This window comes from Tupaia chinensis, unplaced genomic scaffold (assembly GCF_000334495.1).
Source record: "Tupaia chinensis unplaced genomic scaffold, TupChi_1.0 Scaffold149922_1, whole genome shotgun sequence".
Lineage (NCBI taxonomy): Eukaryota > Metazoa > Chordata > Mammalia > Scandentia > Tupaiidae > Tupaia > Tupaia belangeri.
This window is the reverse complement of record NW_006209766.1, coordinates 432,845-453,243: the sequence shown is the minus strand read 5'-3', so window position 1 is coordinate 453,243 and position 20,399 is coordinate 432,845. Positions and strand designations below refer to the sequence as shown.

Sequence of the window (20,399 nt, the reverse complement as noted above, 5' to 3'; positions counted from 1 at the left end):
ATGATGTTGGGCGATAAAACTAATATGGACTAACAATGATGACAGCAATAGCCCTTGTGTACTTGATTATGTTCCAGGCTCAGTGCTAAGCACATTTCAGCTACCTCCCGCCAAGTAAGTACTTTCGTTGCTTTATTTCACTGGAATGTTTGAGTACAGTTCTCAAATGTGTTGGAGCATCAAAATACCCTGGAGGCCTTAAGCAAAGTGCTCAGCCCCAACGCAGAATATCTGATTTAGTGGCTCTGACAGCCCGAAAACTTGTATTTGTAACAAATTCCGGGAAACGCTGATGTGATCTGAAAAGGGAGCCACCAGGATTCGGGTCAGAAACTACATTACCCAGAGGGCAGTGCGTCGAGAGATAAAGGCAGGTGCTGGGCCAATGACAGCAAACGGAGGGGGCGTTTCCGGTGGCTATGTGGGCGGGACTTCTGGAGACGCGCCTGAGGATGTTGTTGGGCCGGGGCTGGTCAGTTCTTACTGGAGTGCAAGCGCTGGAGTACCGGGTGAAGGTCGCTGTCCAGGATTTGAGAGACGCAGGGGAGGACCGTGAGAATAGGGCCCTCTTACACGCTTTTGCACGACCCGCGACCCACCCACACCTCTCCGTAGGGTTGTTGCCCATCGCTTTCCGGGGCCTTGGCACCTGCCATTTGCCCCCACAGCGCCCAGAGGCGGCACCTCGAACTCTGTGCGCATTTTTCATGGTGGAGACGGGTTCGTCGTCGCCTGGGACTGCAGTGAGGGGTCGGCTGAGCTCACCGGACGGCCTTTGGCGCCACCACTCACGGCCTCGCTCCGCCGCAGGGTTCCATGGCGGCGCTGCGACTGGTGAGTGGAGGGTTCCGCTGCCCCGTCCCATCCGCTGTGTTATAGGGCATCTCGGGACTCTTCCACTTCCCATTTGCTGACCTTGGATCTGAACATCCTGGGAGCGGGTGCGGGGAAAGAGAGCAGAGCTAATCGATCTCAACCCAGGACAAGGGTATAACTCCTTATAATGAAAGGAGTCTCCATTTCTGTCTCTAACCGTGTTTGACTCGCTGCTTTTGGCCTCCAATTCCTCGAGCCTAAGATGGGAATAGTAATAATTATGTCTGCTTAGGGAAATGGCAAGGAGGGTACGCTTGGGGTGTGTGCTCTTTCTGGGGAGGAATTCCCCAGGTCCTGCTCTTTACCTAGGAGCTCACTCCAGTAGGAGTGTGGGCCTCAGGCCTCCCCGCAGGCTTCTTCCTAGCAGGCTTCTTCCTAGCTGATCGCTGGAAGGAGAATGAGAGCCTGTGGAGCTTCTGCGGAACCGCTACCCCTCTATTAGAGGTAGAAAGGCCCTCAGATAGGCTAGAAGATCGAGTCAATGGATTTACCCTTGCAGTGCCATCTGTGTTACAGGTGACTTGCCACTTAGCAGTAGTGAACCTATTTTCCTGTTCAATACATTTACTTGTATTTGAAAAGTGAACCCATTACAACATTCCCTAAGGACAGTGCACGGGAACATTTAGATATCTTGGGATGTAAACACATCCAGTCAGTCCCCAAGTTCCTCTCCAGCATGCCATCCTGCTTACACTCACCATAGCCATGGTCACCTTACACGGCGTATGCATTTTTCCTCGGCTGGCCTGCTTTCTAACTTCATTCCAGCCTGTTCTAGTGTCCCTTCAGAGAGGTCTGTCTTGGTTTCCTCATCTAAAGTCTTACCTTGTCTTGGTGGTTGTCTCACATGTCTGTTGCTGTTTTTAGAGCAGATAAAGTCAGGCCAGCAGATGGTGTCCTGGTTATGTTGCTGAACTCCCACATGGTTGATCGTGGTTCGAGTCCCAAACCCAGAGGCTTGAAACTCCTGCTGGGCACGTGTACCCTAGGACCTTAAGAGGAGAATGGAGAAGAAGGGATTGCAGCATAGCCATCCCCAAGTGAGTGTTTTCTCGCTTTCTGTCTCTCTGTCTGTCTGGCAAGTGCACATGTCCTATATCAATAAATCTCTCTCTTAAAAAAAAAAAAGAAAATCTCATTTTGTATGCTGTAATGATGTACAGTGAATGAATGCAAATAAATTTAAATTAAAAAAAGAGAGAGAAAAAGCCATAAAAACATTTGACTTTATCTCACTCACTATTGAGGCTCTGTCTCCAACCCCAGATTCTCTTTTCCATGCCCAGCCCTAGCCCAGTGCTCAGCCTATACCACTTACTCAGTGTGTGGTTGATGAATGAGAGTCTACCCTCGGAGCTCCCGTCATACTTAGATTCCGTGTAAACCTCTACCATGGCTGCAAAGTCTACCCACCAGGGCACACACCCCTACCCCCATCACTCCACTTTCCATTCCTCTCTTGCTCATTGCCCTGGAGCAATGGTGGGCCAAACGTGGCAAATTTGTCTTCCACTTTCTCTGTCACAGTGTTCCCAGATCTCTGCAAGCCTGCCCCCTTGGATGTGTGCTACATGGAGCTTTCCCAGGGTGCTGGAGAAGCAAACGGGAAAAGTATTTAAAAGAACAAATAATAGCTTGTCTTCATTGTGCCCTGGATATGCACTGAGAGGCAATTTGTATGTATAGCCTCATTTAATTCCCTTCTACTCCGAGTAAGTCTTTCATTTTCACTGCTTTATAGAAGAAACTGAAGATTCAGATAGGTTAATTACCCAAGGTCATACAGCTCATACGTAGCAGAAACACATTCAGTATGTTGACCACTTAGAGCCCACATTCTTTTTGGATAAGAATTAATTTATTTAACTTTATTATTATTATCATCATCATCATCATTATTTTCCAGTTTGATCAGAGAGAGAGGGAAAGTGAGAAAGCAAGCAATCAGGTCCACGACTCAAACCCCAGTCGACCATGTGGAAGTACAACGCCTTTAACCACCATGCCACTTGCCGGTCCCAAGCCTACATTCTTAACTGAGTGGCAACCAGAAGTAAGGGAGGGTGTAGAACTTTCTGGCCAGTATGTTCGTGAATGAGGCAGACTTTGGGGAACCTTCCATTAAAGGGAATTGCATGGATAAAGGCAGGGAGTATTTTCTATGCAAAGAGGCATGTGAGGCCCCAGAAGGTTGCATGGGTCTCTTGACACCTTCTGAGCTGTCTCAGGAAGACACATTGTGATTGTCTGATGGATCCTCCTCCCACCATCCCATCCATCCAGAGCAGACATCATGGTGAAGGGTGCTGCCCACATTCCTAGAGCCATAGCCTGCATGTCATTGGCCATTTGTGTTACCTGGTACTTAAATAACAATACTTTTGGAAAATGTGTTGACAGTGACCCAGAAAGAAAAAGAAGCTGCTGTTGGCTCATTGCGGAATCTCGAGAGCAGAAGCCAGTCTGCTCAGGTACCTCTTCTGTGAGGCAGATGATGGCTCTGCTCTTCCTTCTGTATCTGTGGAAATTATTTTCAGGAGTAGTTAAAATGGTTTTAACTGTAAAAACTATTGGAAATGTTTCTTGCCCTTGTCACTGGATTCACTGATGATACAGGAATATGGGGATTATCCTCACAGATCCCAGACCAGATAGAGGAAGTGGAATGCAAAACAGGTGGCTTCCTTTCATCCCAGGCAGCTAGCATATTCCTGTGTTAATGGCATTCATCATTCTGTGAATGACTGCCCCTGGAACTGCATTTCTGCAGGTGTTTAAAGGCCACCATGGAGACCAGCAGTTGGCGTAATGGCTATGTGGCTGGACTCCCATGTAATCGACCACGGTTCGAGTCCCAGACCCAGTGGCTTAAATTCATGCCGGGTGTGTGTGCATGCGTGCCCAAGATTTCGAGAGGAAAATGGAGGAGAAGGGACTGTGGCATGGCCATCACCCCTCGGGGGTAATTTCTCACTTTCTGTCTCTCTGTCTCTGTCTGTCTGGCGAGCACACGCACCTTAGAGCAAAAACCTCTCCAAAAAAAAAGTATTAAAGGTCACCATGTTTGCTCAGAATGACTGTCCTCTACAACTATGAAATGGAGGTACAAGAGCATTTGCACAAGAGCTAGAGGATGATTAATAATAAAATTTGCAAATTCACATTGTGACTTGTGCTGGGCACTCCAGTGTTTGCTTTATGAACATTTTTTCTTTTATTTTAGCAAAGTAAGACCTAGTATTGTATTGCTGTGGGAACGTTTGCTTTATGAACATTTTTTCTTTTATTTTGGAAAAGTAAGACCTAGTATTGTATTGCTGTGGAAATTGTGGCTCAAAGAAATCAGGAGACTCCCCCGAAGTCACACATCTGGCATGTGTTGGTTCAAGAGGCTGGATTTAAACCCCGGAGTCTGGTTCCAGACCTGGAGACTCTTCCTCACTTTAAAACACAGCATGTTAATCCCCCAGGTGTAGGTAGACCAGTGTGGACCAGTGAGGCTCAGCTGCTGCTGCTGCTCATTGAATTATTGTTTCCCCACTCTCCCAGCATCCCAGAGTGCTTACCACCGGAGCCTCACAGCGCACATAGGATTATCATTGTCTTGTGTCAGTCTCCGATGGCTACCAACATCTGAGACTTTTCTCTCAGACCTTTGCATTCTGTCAGAGGTGCCATCTGCCTCCATCCTGAGCCCACACAGAGCTAGGTTTCAGGTGATGCTCAGCGGTTCATGCCTTGCGTCTCTCTGGACTTTGGCCTGTAACGGAGCAGTAAATGCTAATCTCATCTAAGAGCTACTTAGCCACCCTGCCACCTCTGTTTGACTTTCTAGGCACTGGTATCATTTGAAGATGTAGCTGTGACCTTTACTGGAGAGGAATGGGGACATCTGGACCTGGCCCAGAGGATGCTGTACCAGGAAGTGATGCTAGAGACCTGTAGGCTCCTGGTCTCACTGGGTAAGGCCTCATTCCTCTCCCACCCCCTCGTTGATTCTGCCTCTGTCACTAGAATGGCTGTTTGAAAAGGCCTCAGGAGCTCCCCTTCCTTATCCTGCAGCCTCTACCAGTTGTGGCCTGACCTCCTCTTGTTTGGTTTCCCTCTGTCTCTGTCAGGGATTGACGTGTAAAAAGCCTAGTCTTTCTCGGCAGTTTCACCCCAGTGTTAAACACACAAGGTAGTCTCAGTCTGATGATGTCCTTGTTCAAGATTCCCAAAAGAGGGAAGGTATTGGCCCAGCTTTGTTAAGTCAAGTGTCCTCACAGCCCAGTTAGCAGGACCTGTGGGTGGTGGGAGGTTCTCCAAGAAGGGGGTGATCACAGGCAATAAGAGGATGTTTACCATCCGTGCTATTGGTATCTTTCTAAGCAACATAATCTCAACAAACAGGCTTTTCTAGCCTGTGATACATGCACAGTTGACCTGTATTTTCTAAGGCATGTGCCTTGCTTCTCTGTTGGGGAGTGATAATTTTAGAGGTGGGCATGGACATATTTATCAAATGGCACTGATGGGCATCAGAGAGGTTTTTTGTTTTACTTTTTTTTTTTTTAATTGAGAGAGATGTTTGCTATAGGTTGCATGCATTCATCAGAAGGACAGAGAGAAAGAGAAAGTGAGAAAATCCCCCTCCCCCCCAGGGGGAATAGCCACACTGCAATCCCTTCTCCTTCATTCTCTTCTCGGGATTTTGGGCACACACACGCACCTGGTGTGAGTTTGAAGCCACCAGGTCCAGGACTCGAACTTCAGTTGGCCATGTGGGAGTCCAGCACCACTTAGCCACCTGCTGGTGCCACTGTTTTCTTTTCATTTTACTTTCCTGCCCCTTTAATTGTTCAGTCTTGGTTTTGTGCTTTAGTGCTGAGTCTTTAATGCTTTCATGGCTGTTGGCTAATTTCCACCTCAGCTAAAAGAATGGTCTCAAATTTCCTGCCTTGAGCAGACAGCATGATTTTATCATTTTTATTAATAACATTTCACTTTTTCTTCAAGAGAGATTTTTGCTATAGGACATGTACACTCACCAGAGAGACCGAAAGCAAGAAATCACCCCCCCCCCGGGGTGGGGGCTAGGGGACGGTCACACCGCAGTCCCTTCTCCTCCATTCTTCTCTCAGGATCGTGGGCATGCATGCACATGCACCTGGCATGAGTTTTAAGCTACCAGGTCTGGGATTCGAACAGTGGTCAGCTATGTCGGAGTCCAATGACATAACCATTATGCCATCTGCTATTCCCAACATTTCACTTTCAACAAGTGAACCAGTATCTATGTGCTTAGACTAGAACCAGGAACATAACGAGCAGAGCACTACACATGTATGTATTTAGCAGATGAATAAATCCCAAGTGTTCTCCCACCCAAGCCTTAAGTGTTCCTCTACCTTAAATCTTAAATGACCTCTTCCCCCAGAAATTGATCTGAGTGAGAAATGAATGGAGACCCCCGGTCTCCTTTACCCCACTTGTCCAGATGGTTACATCGGACCATGGTTTTCCCAGCTCTGCATCTTCACAGTGTCTCTGAGGAGATAAGTCATCAATGAAGTAAATACATTATTTTATGACAATTGTGATGAGTTGTTGAAAGGAAGTGCGTGGGGAGCAGAGCTTCAGGTGGAGGGACCAACACAAGCGGAGTCCCTAAGGGGCGATTTCTTAACAGATGAAGGGAGGTCTGATTCTCCTCTCCCACTGCCCCATCACTGAGCTCAGTGCCAGGCATACGCAGACATCGATGAACATTTGCCAAGTGACACCTGGGTACATTCTGGCCAGCACTATAAGATTTTCCAGCTGATGTTCCTGCAGGTGCTAATGCAGAACACTCCGGAGCCTTCTGTCCTTTGGCGTTCGCATTTGGCAAAATGTGTTCAGCAGTAGGTAACAGAAGGCCACCTCATACTGATGTCGCCTTGGGAAAAATGTACAACTTCATCCAATAAGAAGCCCTTAACGAGTGCTTGTCCCTCCCACATTGGTGCCTACCAGTCCAGTTCCCTCTGTGTCTACTCTCTTGCTTTGATCGAGGTCACTAGCAGGCCCCATATTCAGCTCTATTCCACTAACCGAGTGAAAGGTATTTTCTTCAGGATGGGTAGCTGGCTTAGGTCCCCTGCTACCTCAGACAACTGCCAGAAGATGCCATTCATGAGTTGATTTTTCCCAGAGCTTTTCAACCACCCCTGGGTGCCAGAATCATCTGAGGAACTTTAAAAATCACCAGTGCTATCTTTATTCTCAAAGGTTTGGTTTAATTTGTTCTGGTTTTGGAATTAGGCATCACTCAAAGGTTTGGTTTAATTTGTTCTGGTTTTAAAAATAGGCATCTTTAGGTAATTCTAATGCATGGAGAGGTTGAATCCTACTGAATTCATTAGAGAATACCTTTGGGACTACGAACTTTCTGGGGTTTCATGGCCATTTGTTAAAGATATGTATACCTGTATGGGACCAATAGGTGATGTGGTGATTAAGGTGCTGGACTCCCAGATGACCAACCACCCAGATGACCAACCACTGTTCAAGTCCCGGACCTGGTAGCTTGCTTTCACTTTCTCTCTCTTCTCTCTCTCTATCGCACATGCCCTATAACAAACTTTAAAATTATAATAAATAACTTTTTAAAAAAGAATTATTTTATTTTATTTATTACTATTATTATTTTTAAATTTGACCAGAATAAGACAGAGAGAGAGAGAAATTGGGAAAGTAAGCCACCAGGTCTGGGACTTGAACTGTGGTCAGCCATGTGGGAGTCCAGTGCCTTAACTACCATGCTAGCTGCTGACCCCAATAATAAATAACTTTTAAAAATAAAAGGTATGTACTATAAATTTGAGACTTTTCCTTTTATCATTACCTACATTTACATGCCCCATTTATTTCTCCATGCACAGGGCATCCTGTTCCCAAACCAGAACTCATCTTCCGACTGGAGCATGGGCAAGAGTTATGGACACTGAAGAGAGGTCCCTCTCAGGGTACATATGCAGGTCAGTGGCTAAGAGTCTGGTAGTGTCAGGGAAGCCTACAGGTCACCAGGGATCACTGAATTAGAAATTCCATGGGCAGCTTCTTTTTGTGGCCTTTCTGGGGTTTGGGTGGTCATAGAACACTTTGAACCATGGTCCCAGGTTTTCCCACCCCCAGACACACTCTGCTTTTACGCAGCTTGGTATATTAGATAGGAGACAGGCTCTGGGTTCTAAATGATTTGCTACTCACCCACACTATGACCCCGGGGATGTTGCATGCTTTCACTGTATACAAGTTAGACAGTATTATCCACTCTGAAAGATAAACCCCAAAATTCTAGTGACTCAGGAAGTTGAGTTTTCTTCTCGTTCATGCCACAGTCTAATGTGGGTCAGCAGGAGAGCTCTGTACCACATATTTACTTAGAGATCTAGGTACTTTATATTGTTAATATGTGGCTTTAAAATTGCCCTAGCCAAAAAGAATAAGAGAAAAGGGCAGTAGTCAATACCAACTTGTGTACACACGCCACTTCCATTCACATTTCACTGATAAGAACTGGGTATTAAGCTATGTGTTGTATCAGACAGGGAAGGTGGGTAAGCTTTATGCCCAAGGGGAGGAGCCCACGGGTATAGTGAATGTATACTATGAATGTAGTCTGCTAAACTTAGCCTCCATCTGAAAAAGGGAGTGATAAGAGTTTCTGCATCATAAGAGATGTTTGGGAATGTAATTAGATAATAGGAAACTGCTCAACACACTGCTGATCCGGAGTTGCTCAACAAAAGTTTCTTATTAGTGACTTTTAATAACACTCATGTTACTAATCGCAATGAATAGTATCTCAAACTTCCCTCCAGATTCAGAAGACAGTCCTTTCTTTTTCTGCAGATTACATTCAACTCATACTCTGCATCCCACCCTTTTCCATCTTCTCCATTTAATCATTGATTGATCTGTCCATCGTGCATCCATCCTTCCATTGTGTGTCAGGTGCTCACAAGTAGTTCCTAGTCCTGTTGTCTTCTTGATTGCCTGTCTTGTAAAACCTCAAGGTGACTTTGCCTTTGTCAGTCTTACCTATGGGCTTCTGAGGATAGTTAGAGCCATCAAGCGTGTGAATTGGTGCCACTGCAGATTCATGATCTCTCCCTACTGGTGTTCTTCCAGGTAAAAGCTGGCAGAGCTTCCCCCCCCATTCCACATCTTCACTTGAACATGTCACATTCGTGATACCTAAAAAGGATCTTGCCCGTTCCTGCCATATACCCATTTTTAATTAAAGGATCTTTCAATAATTAGTTAAGACCAAAAGCAGATTTGGATAACGTATCCCTCAGCAACTGTGGACCATCTCCATCAGACGCAGTATCTAGCCATTTCCCCGGTCCCATTTTACATCACACATGTCTTCTGAACCCATCAGCTTCATCAGTTCCATTAGCCCCAACATTAGCACTCCAGGCCAGCTGTCATCATCTCTTGCCTGTGTAATGCTGAGAGATTCCTCACTGGTTTTTCCACATCTCTCTGTGCCTCTGGTCAGCCCTTGTGAATGCTTGCCATCCACTCAAATGTTGTTCTAAATATCACCACTGCCCTTATCACTTGATGACTTTGTCAAAAAACTACCGACTTATTCTTCGCCTTGCTCTTTAACCCTTCTGATATAGCCATACCTGACTCATTCCTGCAGTTTTCTTCTCACCTCTGTGGGAAAGTTCTCATCCCCAGCCATGAGTAATTCCTCCAGCAGAGTCTGGATCATGCCTTCTCCTACGTTCGCAGGTGCATCAGTTACCTATTGCTATATAGAAATACTACCACAAACATTATAGCTTAAAACATCCCTGATTTATTACCGCATACCTGATCACGAGTCAGGGAGTAGCTTAGCTGGGTCCTCTGCAAGGCTAAAATCAGAGGCAGCTAGAGACATGTCAGCTCACTTCAAAACAAGTAACTATGTGAGAGACTTCCTGCAAGATAGTCACTATAGTCTTATAAAGTTATATGTGTTTTATCACATACACTCCCTTACCTTTGTCATATTCTATTCTTAAACAAATCAAGGTTCTGCCAACATTCCTTTGGAGGGCATCGTAAAAGGGTGGGAAGACAGTAAAGTGGGAATTGTGAGAAGGCATACATGAATCTGTCAGCTGTATCAGAGACCATGCCTCTTCATTTATTTCCTGTCTTTTCTCTATTTTTTTTCCTTTCTTTTTTATTTTTTTATTTATTTTTTTTTTTTTTGGAGAGGTTTTCGCTATAGGGCGCGTGCGCTCGCCAGATAGACAGAGAGAGACATAGAGCTAGAAAGTGAGAAATCACCCCCCAGAGGGGCTGGTCACGCCGCAATCCCTTCTCCTCCATTCTCTCGGGATCTTGGGCACACACGCACACACGCCTGGCATGAGTTTTAAGCCACCAGGTCCGGGACGCGAACTGCGGTCGACTACGTGGGAGTCCAGCAACATAGCCATTACACTAACTGCTGGTTCCCTCTTTTCTCTATTTTCATACCTTCTGTACTCAATGTTTAAAAACATGGTGAAATGGGGCCAGCAGGTGGTATGGTGATTGAGGCACTGGACTTCCACACAACCAACCGTGGTTCAAGTTCAAGACCTAGCGGCTTGATTTCTCACTTTCTCTTTGTGTGTCTGTCTGTCTCTCTCTGGTGAGCACATGTGCCCTTTTTTAAAATAAAAGCAAATTTTAAAATAATAAATTTTAAAAGCGATGAAGTGTCTGACACTTGGGAGAAATGTAAAACAAATTAAAAATGCCTTTAGCTCTCTAACAGCATCTAAATATTATTATCCTAAGGGGGGAAAAAAACAGTATTTAGACTCTGTCATCATATATTAGTTTTGAACCATGTAACTAGAATCCCACAGTATATACTGTCATGTCTGTCTTTGATAATCTTTATCGCTCAGATTAATTAATGTGATCTCATATAGATGGAATCCTAAGACTCACTGAATGAATACCTATTTTCCTACTGATGGACATCTCCTGGTCTCCATTTTTGGGAATATTATGAAGAGTGCTGCTATTGATATTCTTGATTGCTTTTCTTATTGGATAAAACCCTACATTTCTGTAGGTCTCTCAACTGAAATTTTCCCCACATTATCACGCTTGAACTTTTACGGCATTTTGGTCTTGTTTTCTGTTTCTCTCTCCTGACAACCGTCACTGTTGTCTTCTTACTCTCATCGCTTCTTTGACATTGGCTTCAGCAAAATCTCACAGCACTTTCTTTTTTTCTGTGTACTTTCTTTGGGTATATTCATGCACGTTTACACTGTTAGCTTCAACCTAAGCATTATAGATGCCATTATATAGGACATGAAGGCTAGTATACACTGATTGTTGACACAGTTTCTAGCACCTTACTCAGCGTTATATGTGTGCTGTTTTACTTTATCCTCACAGAAATCCTTTGAAGAACCTTAAGAAATTTGAGTTTTTCACTGAAGGTCACAGAGCCAGGATGGGATATTGCTGGTATTTCAGACTGAGGTGTCTGTCTTAGAGACCAATGAGTTAACTACAATACTCTATTGGCCCTCTGACGTTTTTTTTTAGAGGTTTTTGCTATAGGGAGCGTGCACTCGCCAGACAGAGACAGAGAGACAGAAAGCGAGAAGTCCCCCCCCGCGGGGATGGCCACGCCGCAATCCCTTCTCCTCCATTCTCCTCTCGGGATCTCGGGCACGCACACACATGCCCCAGCGTGAGTTTTAAGCCACCAGGTACGGGATGCAAACCGCGGTCGACTATGTGGGAGTCCAGCGACATAGCCATTACACCAACTGCTGGTCCCTGGCCCTCTGACTTTTATAATTGTCCCAAAGTGTACAGATTTAGAAAAATTATGAGTCATGATTTATCACACACAATCCCTATTGGTCAATGCATATCCTAGTTTTTTATTTCATTTCATTTTGTTAATGTATTTATTTATTCACTCCTCTTTTGAAAGACTGTAGTGATGGGGCTGACAGGTAGCATGGTGGTTAAGGCATTGTACTCCCATATGGCTGACCATGGTTCAATTCCCAGACATGGCAGCTTGCTTTCTCACTCTCCCTCTCTCTGTCTCTCTCTGGTTAAATTAAGTAATTATAATGATAATAAATAAAATTTAAAATAATTCTTTAAAATAAATAAATAGTAAAAAGATTGTAGTGGATATCTACAAACCTTTCACCCAAGTACAAGATTATCTTCTTGCATCTGTCAATGTGTTTCTTTCCTTTCCCGTTCTTGTGCTGCCTTACATAGATAGCCACCTTATTTTGGATTTGTTATCCCATTGCTTATTCTGTAGAAGATTCATTTGTTTAAAATAAACATAAACTGTATAGATATTCTAGTTTGTGTGTGTGTCAATTTGGGTTATTTGAGTCATTGAAGGGATTTGTCTACTTTTCTAATTTGTCTACCTATACTTTTTAAGGTTTCTCATCTTTAAAAGGTTAATATTATGTTATATGTATGTAACCACTATTAAAAAGTCAAAAAATGAATCTAATATATGTTCATATCATTAAAAACTGAGCAACATTCTCAAAAAAGAAAAAAAAAAGATTGTTTCATTGTATTCTCATGCATGTGTATAGTCAGAAGGTAATTCTGTGTGTGGAATGGGGTAAGAATACAATTTTATTTTTCCCTATATGGTAAGTAGGGAAACTAGGTTCATTTATGAAATAGTTCATCATTTTCTCACTGGCCTTCTCTGCTACTTCTGTCAGATATCAGTCCCATCTATATACATATTATATTTCTGAGTTGTCTGTTCCATTTTTTCTTTTGACAGGTGATCATCTATCTATGCCTCCATCATACTGCCTTTTTTAATACTTTAACCTGGGACCAGCAGATGGCATAATGGTTACATTGCTAGACTCCCACGATGTCAATTCCTGTTTGAGTCCCAGACCCTGTGACTTGAAACTCACACCAGGCACGTGTGCATGCATGCCCAAAGTCCCAAGAGGAGAAGGAAGGAAAAGGGACTGTGGCATGGCTATCCCCTCTGGGGGGTGATTTCTCGCTTTCTGTCTCTGGTGAGCACACGTGCCCTACAGCAAAAATGTCTCTAAGAAAAAATAATAATAATACTTATTCCTCGTAAGACATGTCCCCCCTGCTTTATTAATTTTCTTTAGCAATAGCTCTAGTCTCTACAAATTCCACAATCAGCTTGTCAGTGTTCATGAAAAACTCTTTTAGGCTGTTATCTGGTGGTCTGTTAAATTCATAGATGAATGTGGGGAGAACTGACAACTTTACACTATTAATATTTCTTTTCATGTCTATATTTAATGTGTTGTTTTGTGATTTTTTCATCTAGAACTTATCAATTTCATGTCTTTATTCAGACATAGCAGACTCAGTATGTCCATCCAGTTCCTTTTCATCTTTTTTCCCTACTTTTGCACAAACCAAAATCCTGAGACTCTGTTTCTACTCTGTCCCTGCATACCTCTGCATCCTCATCACATCCTGTCCCCCATTTCACTTTGCTCAGCATTCAGTATTTTCTGCAATTTCCCTCCTAATTCTGCTACTTGGAATTTCTACTCTCCTTTTTTATTATTAAGCTCACACAACATCTTTTCTGGTAGGCTCCACGAGCTCTCTATCTCCCATCTAGGCCAACTTAGAAGCACATTCCCTGTGTTGTTATAGTGCAGTGAGACTTCTTTTTTTTTTTATGGAGAGGTTTTTGCTATAGGGCACGTGCGCTCACCAGACAGACAGAGACATAGAGACAGAAAGCGAGAAATCACCCCCCAGGGGGGATGGTCACACCGCAATCCCTTGTCCTCCATTCTCCTCTCGGGATCTTGGGCACGCACGCACACGCGCCCGGCGTGAGATTTAAGCCACCGGGTCCGAGACGTGAACCGCGGTTGACTACGTGGGAGTCCAGCGACATAGCCATTACGCTAACTGCTGGTTCCCTGAGACTTCTTTTCTTAAAGCACATTCATTACACATAGTATAATCATTATTCTGCCCACCCTTTCATGTTATAAAGAGTGGAAGAATTTCCACTCTAGTTTCTTCCCCCTGCTCCAGCTTTTCCTCCTATTCTTTTTAAAGATATTAATAGTCAGGTGGAATGGTGGTTAAGGCACTGGACACTCCCACATGGCTGACCACAGTTCTAGTCTTGGACACGGTGGCCTTCTTTCTCACTTTCCTTCTCTCTGTGTGCCTGTCTTTCTCTGGTCAAATGAAAATGACTAAATTAATAAATAAAATTAAATACATAATTATTTTTTAAAAATTAGAAGGGGACCAGCAGATGGTGTAATGGCTACGTCACTGGACTCCCATGTAGTTGACTGCAGTTCGAGTCCTGGACCTGGTGGCTTAAACTCATGCTGGTCATGTGTGCATGCATGCACATGTGTGCCCAATGGAGGAGAAGGGATTGTGGTGTGGCCATCCCCCCCGGGGGTGATTTCTCACTTCCTGTCTTTCTGTCTGTCTCTTTCTGGTGAGCGCACACTCCTATAGCAAAAACCTCTAAAAAAAAATAAATTAAAAAAAAAGATGTTGAAAGTCCAAGGAATAGAAAGGAAAAAAATTGCAATCTGGTATATAAAAATATAGTAGGCAGCAGAGGTACTATTTTCATCTTCACTCTTTTACAAAAGTGCTGGTTTTGTTTATTTTGTATTGACATCACTAATAAATGCCTTTTTCATATTGGATGTCCTTCAGGTGAAAAAGCAAACCCCAGGATTACAGAGCCTACTGCTTCTCAGCTGGCCTTCTCTGATGAATCCTCTTTCCAGGGACAGCTGACTCAGAGATTCTCCAGAGATTCCTTATCGTGGCAAGCTAATAACAAAAAGCAGAAGCTTTCAGAAAAGCAGGAAGGGAACTTAAGGCCAGGAACAGAGACCCACAAGGAGATGTGTCCTGAGAAATTGAGCCATAGACATAATGACTCGGAGAGAGACAATAGTCTGTGTTTAAGGGTTTTACAAGAGCAAGTCACTCCACGAGATGCTCTCCGTGGACATGATTCCCAAAGACCAGGAAAAGACTCTGTAATCAATGCAAGTAATAACCCCTACAGATGCAAAGAATGTGGAAAAGGGTTTAGCAAGAATTGGGCCCTTGTTCGGCACCAACAAATTCATGCTGAAGTAAAGCCTTATGAATGTGGTGAGTGTGGGAAAGCCTGTCGTTATATGGCTGACTTCATTCGACATAAGAGATTTCATACTGGGGAAAAACCATACAAGTGTATTGAATGTGGGAAGGCCTTCAAACGTAGGTCTCACCTCACAGAGCACCAGCGAATTCACACTGGAGATAAGCCCTATGAGTGCAAAGAATGTGGTAAAGCTTTGCAAAGAATGTTGTAAAGCTTTCCCCCACCGCTCTTCATTTATCCAACATAGTATGACCCACATGAGAGAAAAGCCATTTTTATGCAAAGAATGTGGGAAAGCTTTTTACTATAGTTCTTCATTTGCTCAACACATGAGAATTCATTCTGGAAAGAAATTATACGCGTGCAGTGAATGTGGAAAGGCATTTACTCACCGTTCCACTTTTATCCAGCATAATATGACCCATACGGGAGAAAAACCCTTTCTGTGCAAAGAATGTGGGAAAGCTTTTTGCCTCAACTCATCCTTCACTCAACACATGAGGATTCACACTGGAGAGAAACCCTATGAGTGCAATGAGTGTGGGAAGGCCTTTACTCATCGCTCCACTTTTATCCGTCATAAGAGGACCCATACTGGAGAGAAGCCCTTTGAGTGCAAAGAATGTGGGAAAGCCTTCTGTGACAGCTCTTCCTTAATTCAACACATGAGGATTCATACTGGTGAGAAGCCTTATGAGTGCAGTGCATGTGGAAAGGCCTTTACACACCATTCTGTTTTTATCCGACATAACAGGACCCACAGTGGAGAAAAACCTTTGGAGTGTAAAAAGTGTGCAAAAGCCTTTTACTACAGCTCTTCCTTTATTCGACACATGAGGATCCACACTGGAGAGAAGCCCTATGTTTGCAAAGAATGTGGAAAAGCCTTTACCCAGCCTGCAAATTTTGTTCGACATAATAGGATCCACACTGGAGAAAAACCCTTTGAGTGCAAAGAATGTGAGAAGGCTTTTTCTGATAACTTTGCCTTAACTCAGCACATGAGAACTCACACTGGAGAGAAACCTTTTGAATGCAGTGAATGTGGAAAGACCTTCAGCTACAGTTCATCCTTCACACACCACCGAAAGGTTCATACTAGAGTTTAAAAGATACAGGAAGGCCTTTGTAACTCTGTTCACTTCATTCAACTTTAATGAACTTGTACTGGTGAAATATGTTTACTTTTAAATATAACTATTGAGAAAAACCTTTTGACCAGAAAAAATAGCTAACTCTCAGTATCTGAGAATTCATACTGAAGAGGAACATACTTGTCATCCCTAGGAAAGCTTTATGTGGCTTGTCACCTAAAAAATTTTATTAGAAATTGACCCAGCTGAGAGCCTTCCTTAACACTACAGCTGAGAATTACCCAGAAGAGAGACCCAGTGGTTATTATGTATTTAGGTAAAAGGTCAGCAACAACTTTCTTTTTTTTTTTTGGAGAGGTTTTTGCTATATGGCGTGTGCGCTTGCCAGACAGAGAGAGACAGGGAGACAGAAAGCGAGAAATCACCCCCCTGGGCGATGGCCACACCGCAATCCCTTCTCCTCTCAGGATCTTCGGCACGCACGCACATGCGCTCAGCGTGAGTTTTAAGCCACTGGATCCGGGACGCGAACTGCGGTCAACTACATGGGAGTCCAGCGACATAGCCATTACGCTAACTGCTGGTCCCTCAGCAACAATTTCTTATGTACACTACAAATTCATCTCCAGAGTATTTTAAGAGGAGATAGAGGAAGAAACTCAGAAAAGGAAAATAAATGTATGCATGACTTCTAATTTCCTTGTCAAGCCTATGACAGTTTGTCCTGGGAAGTGAGGTAGTGCTTTTTAATACATCCAAAGACAGGAGAGTTGGACCACTGAGGACAGTTTTGCCAACATTTAGTAAAACTATTTCTTTGTCCAAAACGTCTCTATCCTTGAGGATCATAAATCTTACTGAGAAATCAAAAGTCATCAAGTACATACACACACTGAATTCTTGTTATTATGATAGTTATGTTTTATCAATTTGCTGTGCACACCGAATTAGTGAATACTGAAATACTGTTACTACAGAAAATACAGGGTTAGGTTCCCATGAGCCTCTGGTCTAAAGATTTTAATTAATCAATACATAACCTTTTATGATTTTTCGTTTGAAGACACCTGATCTAATATGTGTTTCTTGTAACTGTAACAATTACTATTCTTTATAATAAAACTAATTAATGCAGGGCCAGCAGATGGCATGGTGGTTAAGGCACTGGATCCCACATGGCTGACTCCACAGTTCAATTCCGAGACCCATAGGCTTGAAAATTACACAAGGGCACATATGCATGCATGCCCAAAATTTTGAGAGGAGAATTGAGAAGGGATTGTGGTATGGCCACCCCCACTGGGAGACTGATTTCTTACTTTCTTATTCTCTGTGTCTCTGGTGAGCACACATGTCCTATGGCAAAAACCTTAAAAAATAATTACTACATTTTTGTGTAATTACTATAGTGTTAATGTACTGCTTTGATGTTTTCACTCAATTATTTAAACATACACAATAAGCATAAAATACTAGTATACATAACACATAAAATACTCATATACCTATACTAAACACTTCAAAACATAATAAACCATGAGCACATATTGTACAGTGCAGTTATACAAATAAAGATGGTACTAAGAAAAGATTAAAATTCTACCTTTTTTTTAGAGAGAGAAATTTTTGCTCACAGACAGAAAGCGAGAAATCACCCCTCCAGAGGGGATGGCCACTCCACAATGCCGTCTTCATTCTCCTCTCAGGATTTTTGGCAGATACACACATGTGCCCAGTGTGAGTTTTAAGCTGCCAGGTACAGTACTCAAACTCCAGTCAGCTATGTGGGAGTCCAGATACATAATCATTATGCCCTCTGCTGGTCCCCAAATTCTACTTTTGGGGAGCAATAGGATGTGTAATAAGACAATGCTCTGTGTAGTTAAAATTCTTGACCTTTGTATGCTCCAAGAGAACCAAGGGAGAGGTTAATGGAACTTACTCTCTGAAAGAGGGAAATATTTACAAGAGTATATGTCGACATCTAGTGGTTCTTTCTCATGAGTTTCACTCCCATTGCTTGTTTACAGTGTTTGCAATCTACCTCCTAAACTGGCTTGAAGCATTGCATCAACCTTGGCTTATCTCCTAAAATTTTGAGTGTCTCAGCATAAGGGAGTGCAGTGGAAGTGAGGTGCTTAAAGGATCACATTCTTCCACATCACTGAATATTTTTCCAAGGCAGAATTCCATTCTGCTATTTTGGCTGCAATGAGAGGAATAATTTTTGGAATCTTAAGCTGCCTTTCATTATAGCCCTTATTATTGATGATTTTGATACCTTGTTTTGCTATAACATTCAGCTCTTCGTTGGCAGATTCTAGTGTCTTTTGCCAAAATTTCCTTCACATCTTCATGTCATTTAAACCTTTTTCAATTACTTGCCATGGAATATGATGTATATTTGCACTGTCTGTATTTTTTCTAAGTCTAACAGTTACTGATTGTAACCTGATTGATACTGTTCAAGCCTGGGCCAACACAATAATATTGCATATAGTGATTGACTTCCAGTTAGTCCATTATGATGGTTTCCTTTTGGTGTTTAGAAGCCTCACATGCTTTTCTATAAAGCTCCCTCATGTTGTACACCTTAATTTTTTTTTAATTGCTGGAGGGTGTGTTCTCGCAGGGGCAGAAGGAGGAGAAAGCACCACCCTATGTGTAGTACTCATGTTGCAATCCTTTCTCCATTTCTCCACCCTTTCAGGATTTGAGGCATGCATATAGACATGCTTAATGTGATTTTCAAGCCACTAAGACTGGGGTTCAAACCATGATCAGCCATGTGAGATCTGGCTCTCTTAACTACTAGGCTACTCCCATGTTACACACCTTGAACACTTTAAGTATGCCCTGATTAAATGGTTGGATGACAAGATACAGTGTTTGGGGACATGAAAAGAATATCTAGATTAGAATGGCAGTTTTGAAGTTTTTTATGGTAATGAACTTGCAGTATCCAAAATTAAAACTTTGAAGGAAAGGGGTTTTTTTCCGTGGAGATGACATTCACCTTCTTGGAAGAAGCAGTTCTGGAAGCAATCCTAGAATATCTCTGAAGTTACCCACACTTTTGTGTTTCATTTACAATGGACTGACATAGGGGCCAGCAGGTGGTGTAATGGTTATGTAACTGGACTCCCATGTAGTTGACTGCAGTTCAAGTCCCAGACCTGGCAGCTTAAAACTCATGCCAAGCACATGTGCATGCATGCCCAAGATCCTGAGAGGAGAATGGAGAAGAAGGGATTGTGGCATGGCCAACCTTCTGCCAGGGAATGATTTTTCATTTTTTTGTCTCTCTGGTGAATGTACCCAACAGATAGCAAAAATCTCTCTCTCTAAAAAAAAAAGAAAAGAAAAGAAAAACAATGGACTGATATATGGTTCAGAATCTTCCTTTTAGTTTCCTGTGAATTGGATTTATACATCATTAGGGGTTTGCATTTAAAGTCCCTATTAGTATTCACACTCAATAACAAAGTTGCTTGGTCTTTGAATGACTTAGGGATTTTGAGAGCCATTTGTGCCATTAGCAAATAAACAAACTAGTTTCCTTAAAACTGAAACTTGCTTTTCCACATAACCCTTTTCCTGTGTAACAATTAGCGCATATTAAATTCTGTGGCTTTTTGAACTGCAGAACTTGCTTTTTCTGCAAGTTTAAAATCTTTTACACTGGGGACCAACAGATGACATAATGGTTACATCAATGAACTCCCACGTAGTCGACAATGGTTTGAGTCCTGGACCTGGTGACTTAAAGCTCACACCAAGCATGTGTGTGTGCAGGCCCAAAATCCCAAAAGGAGACTATAGAAAAAGGGATTGCAGCATGGCCATCCACCCAGGGGGTGATTTCCCTCTTTCTGTCTCTTGAGTGAGCACACACACCCTATAGAAAAAAATCTCTCTTAAGAAAAAAAAAACTTTTATACTGGGTTGCCTTTTAAAATGTGTGAGCAGGATTTAACATTTTTCTTTCTTTCTTTTTTTTTTGGAGAGAGTTTTTGCTATAGGGCACAGACAGACAGAGAGACAGAAAGCAAGAAATTACCCCCCAGGGGGATGGCCATGCCACAATCCCTTCTCCTCCATTATCCTCTCAGGATCTTGGGCACGCACGCATGTGCACCTGGCATGAGTTCAAGCCACTGGGTCCAGGACTCAACCCGCAGTTGACTACATGGGAGTCCAGCAACATAGCCATTACGCTAACTGCTGGTCCCAGATTTAAC

The 20,399-nt window shown here is 43.0% G+C and overlaps 1 protein-coding gene across 1 annotated transcript; it reads left to right on the top strand.

Annotated features, from left to right (window-relative positions):
* Positions 1–416: 416 nt before the first annotated feature.
* Positions 417–16,548, top strand: ZNF599 (zinc finger protein 599). The gene is given in 5 exon segments (XM_006171604.3): positions 417–834; positions 4,715–4,841; positions 7,785–7,880; positions 14,623–15,272; positions 15,274–16,548. Coding segments are annotated over 5 exon segments (1,791 nt in total). The 5' UTR covers positions 417–816; the 3' UTR covers positions 16,174–16,548.
* The last annotated feature ends 3,851 nt before the right edge of the window (positions 16,549–20,399 follow it).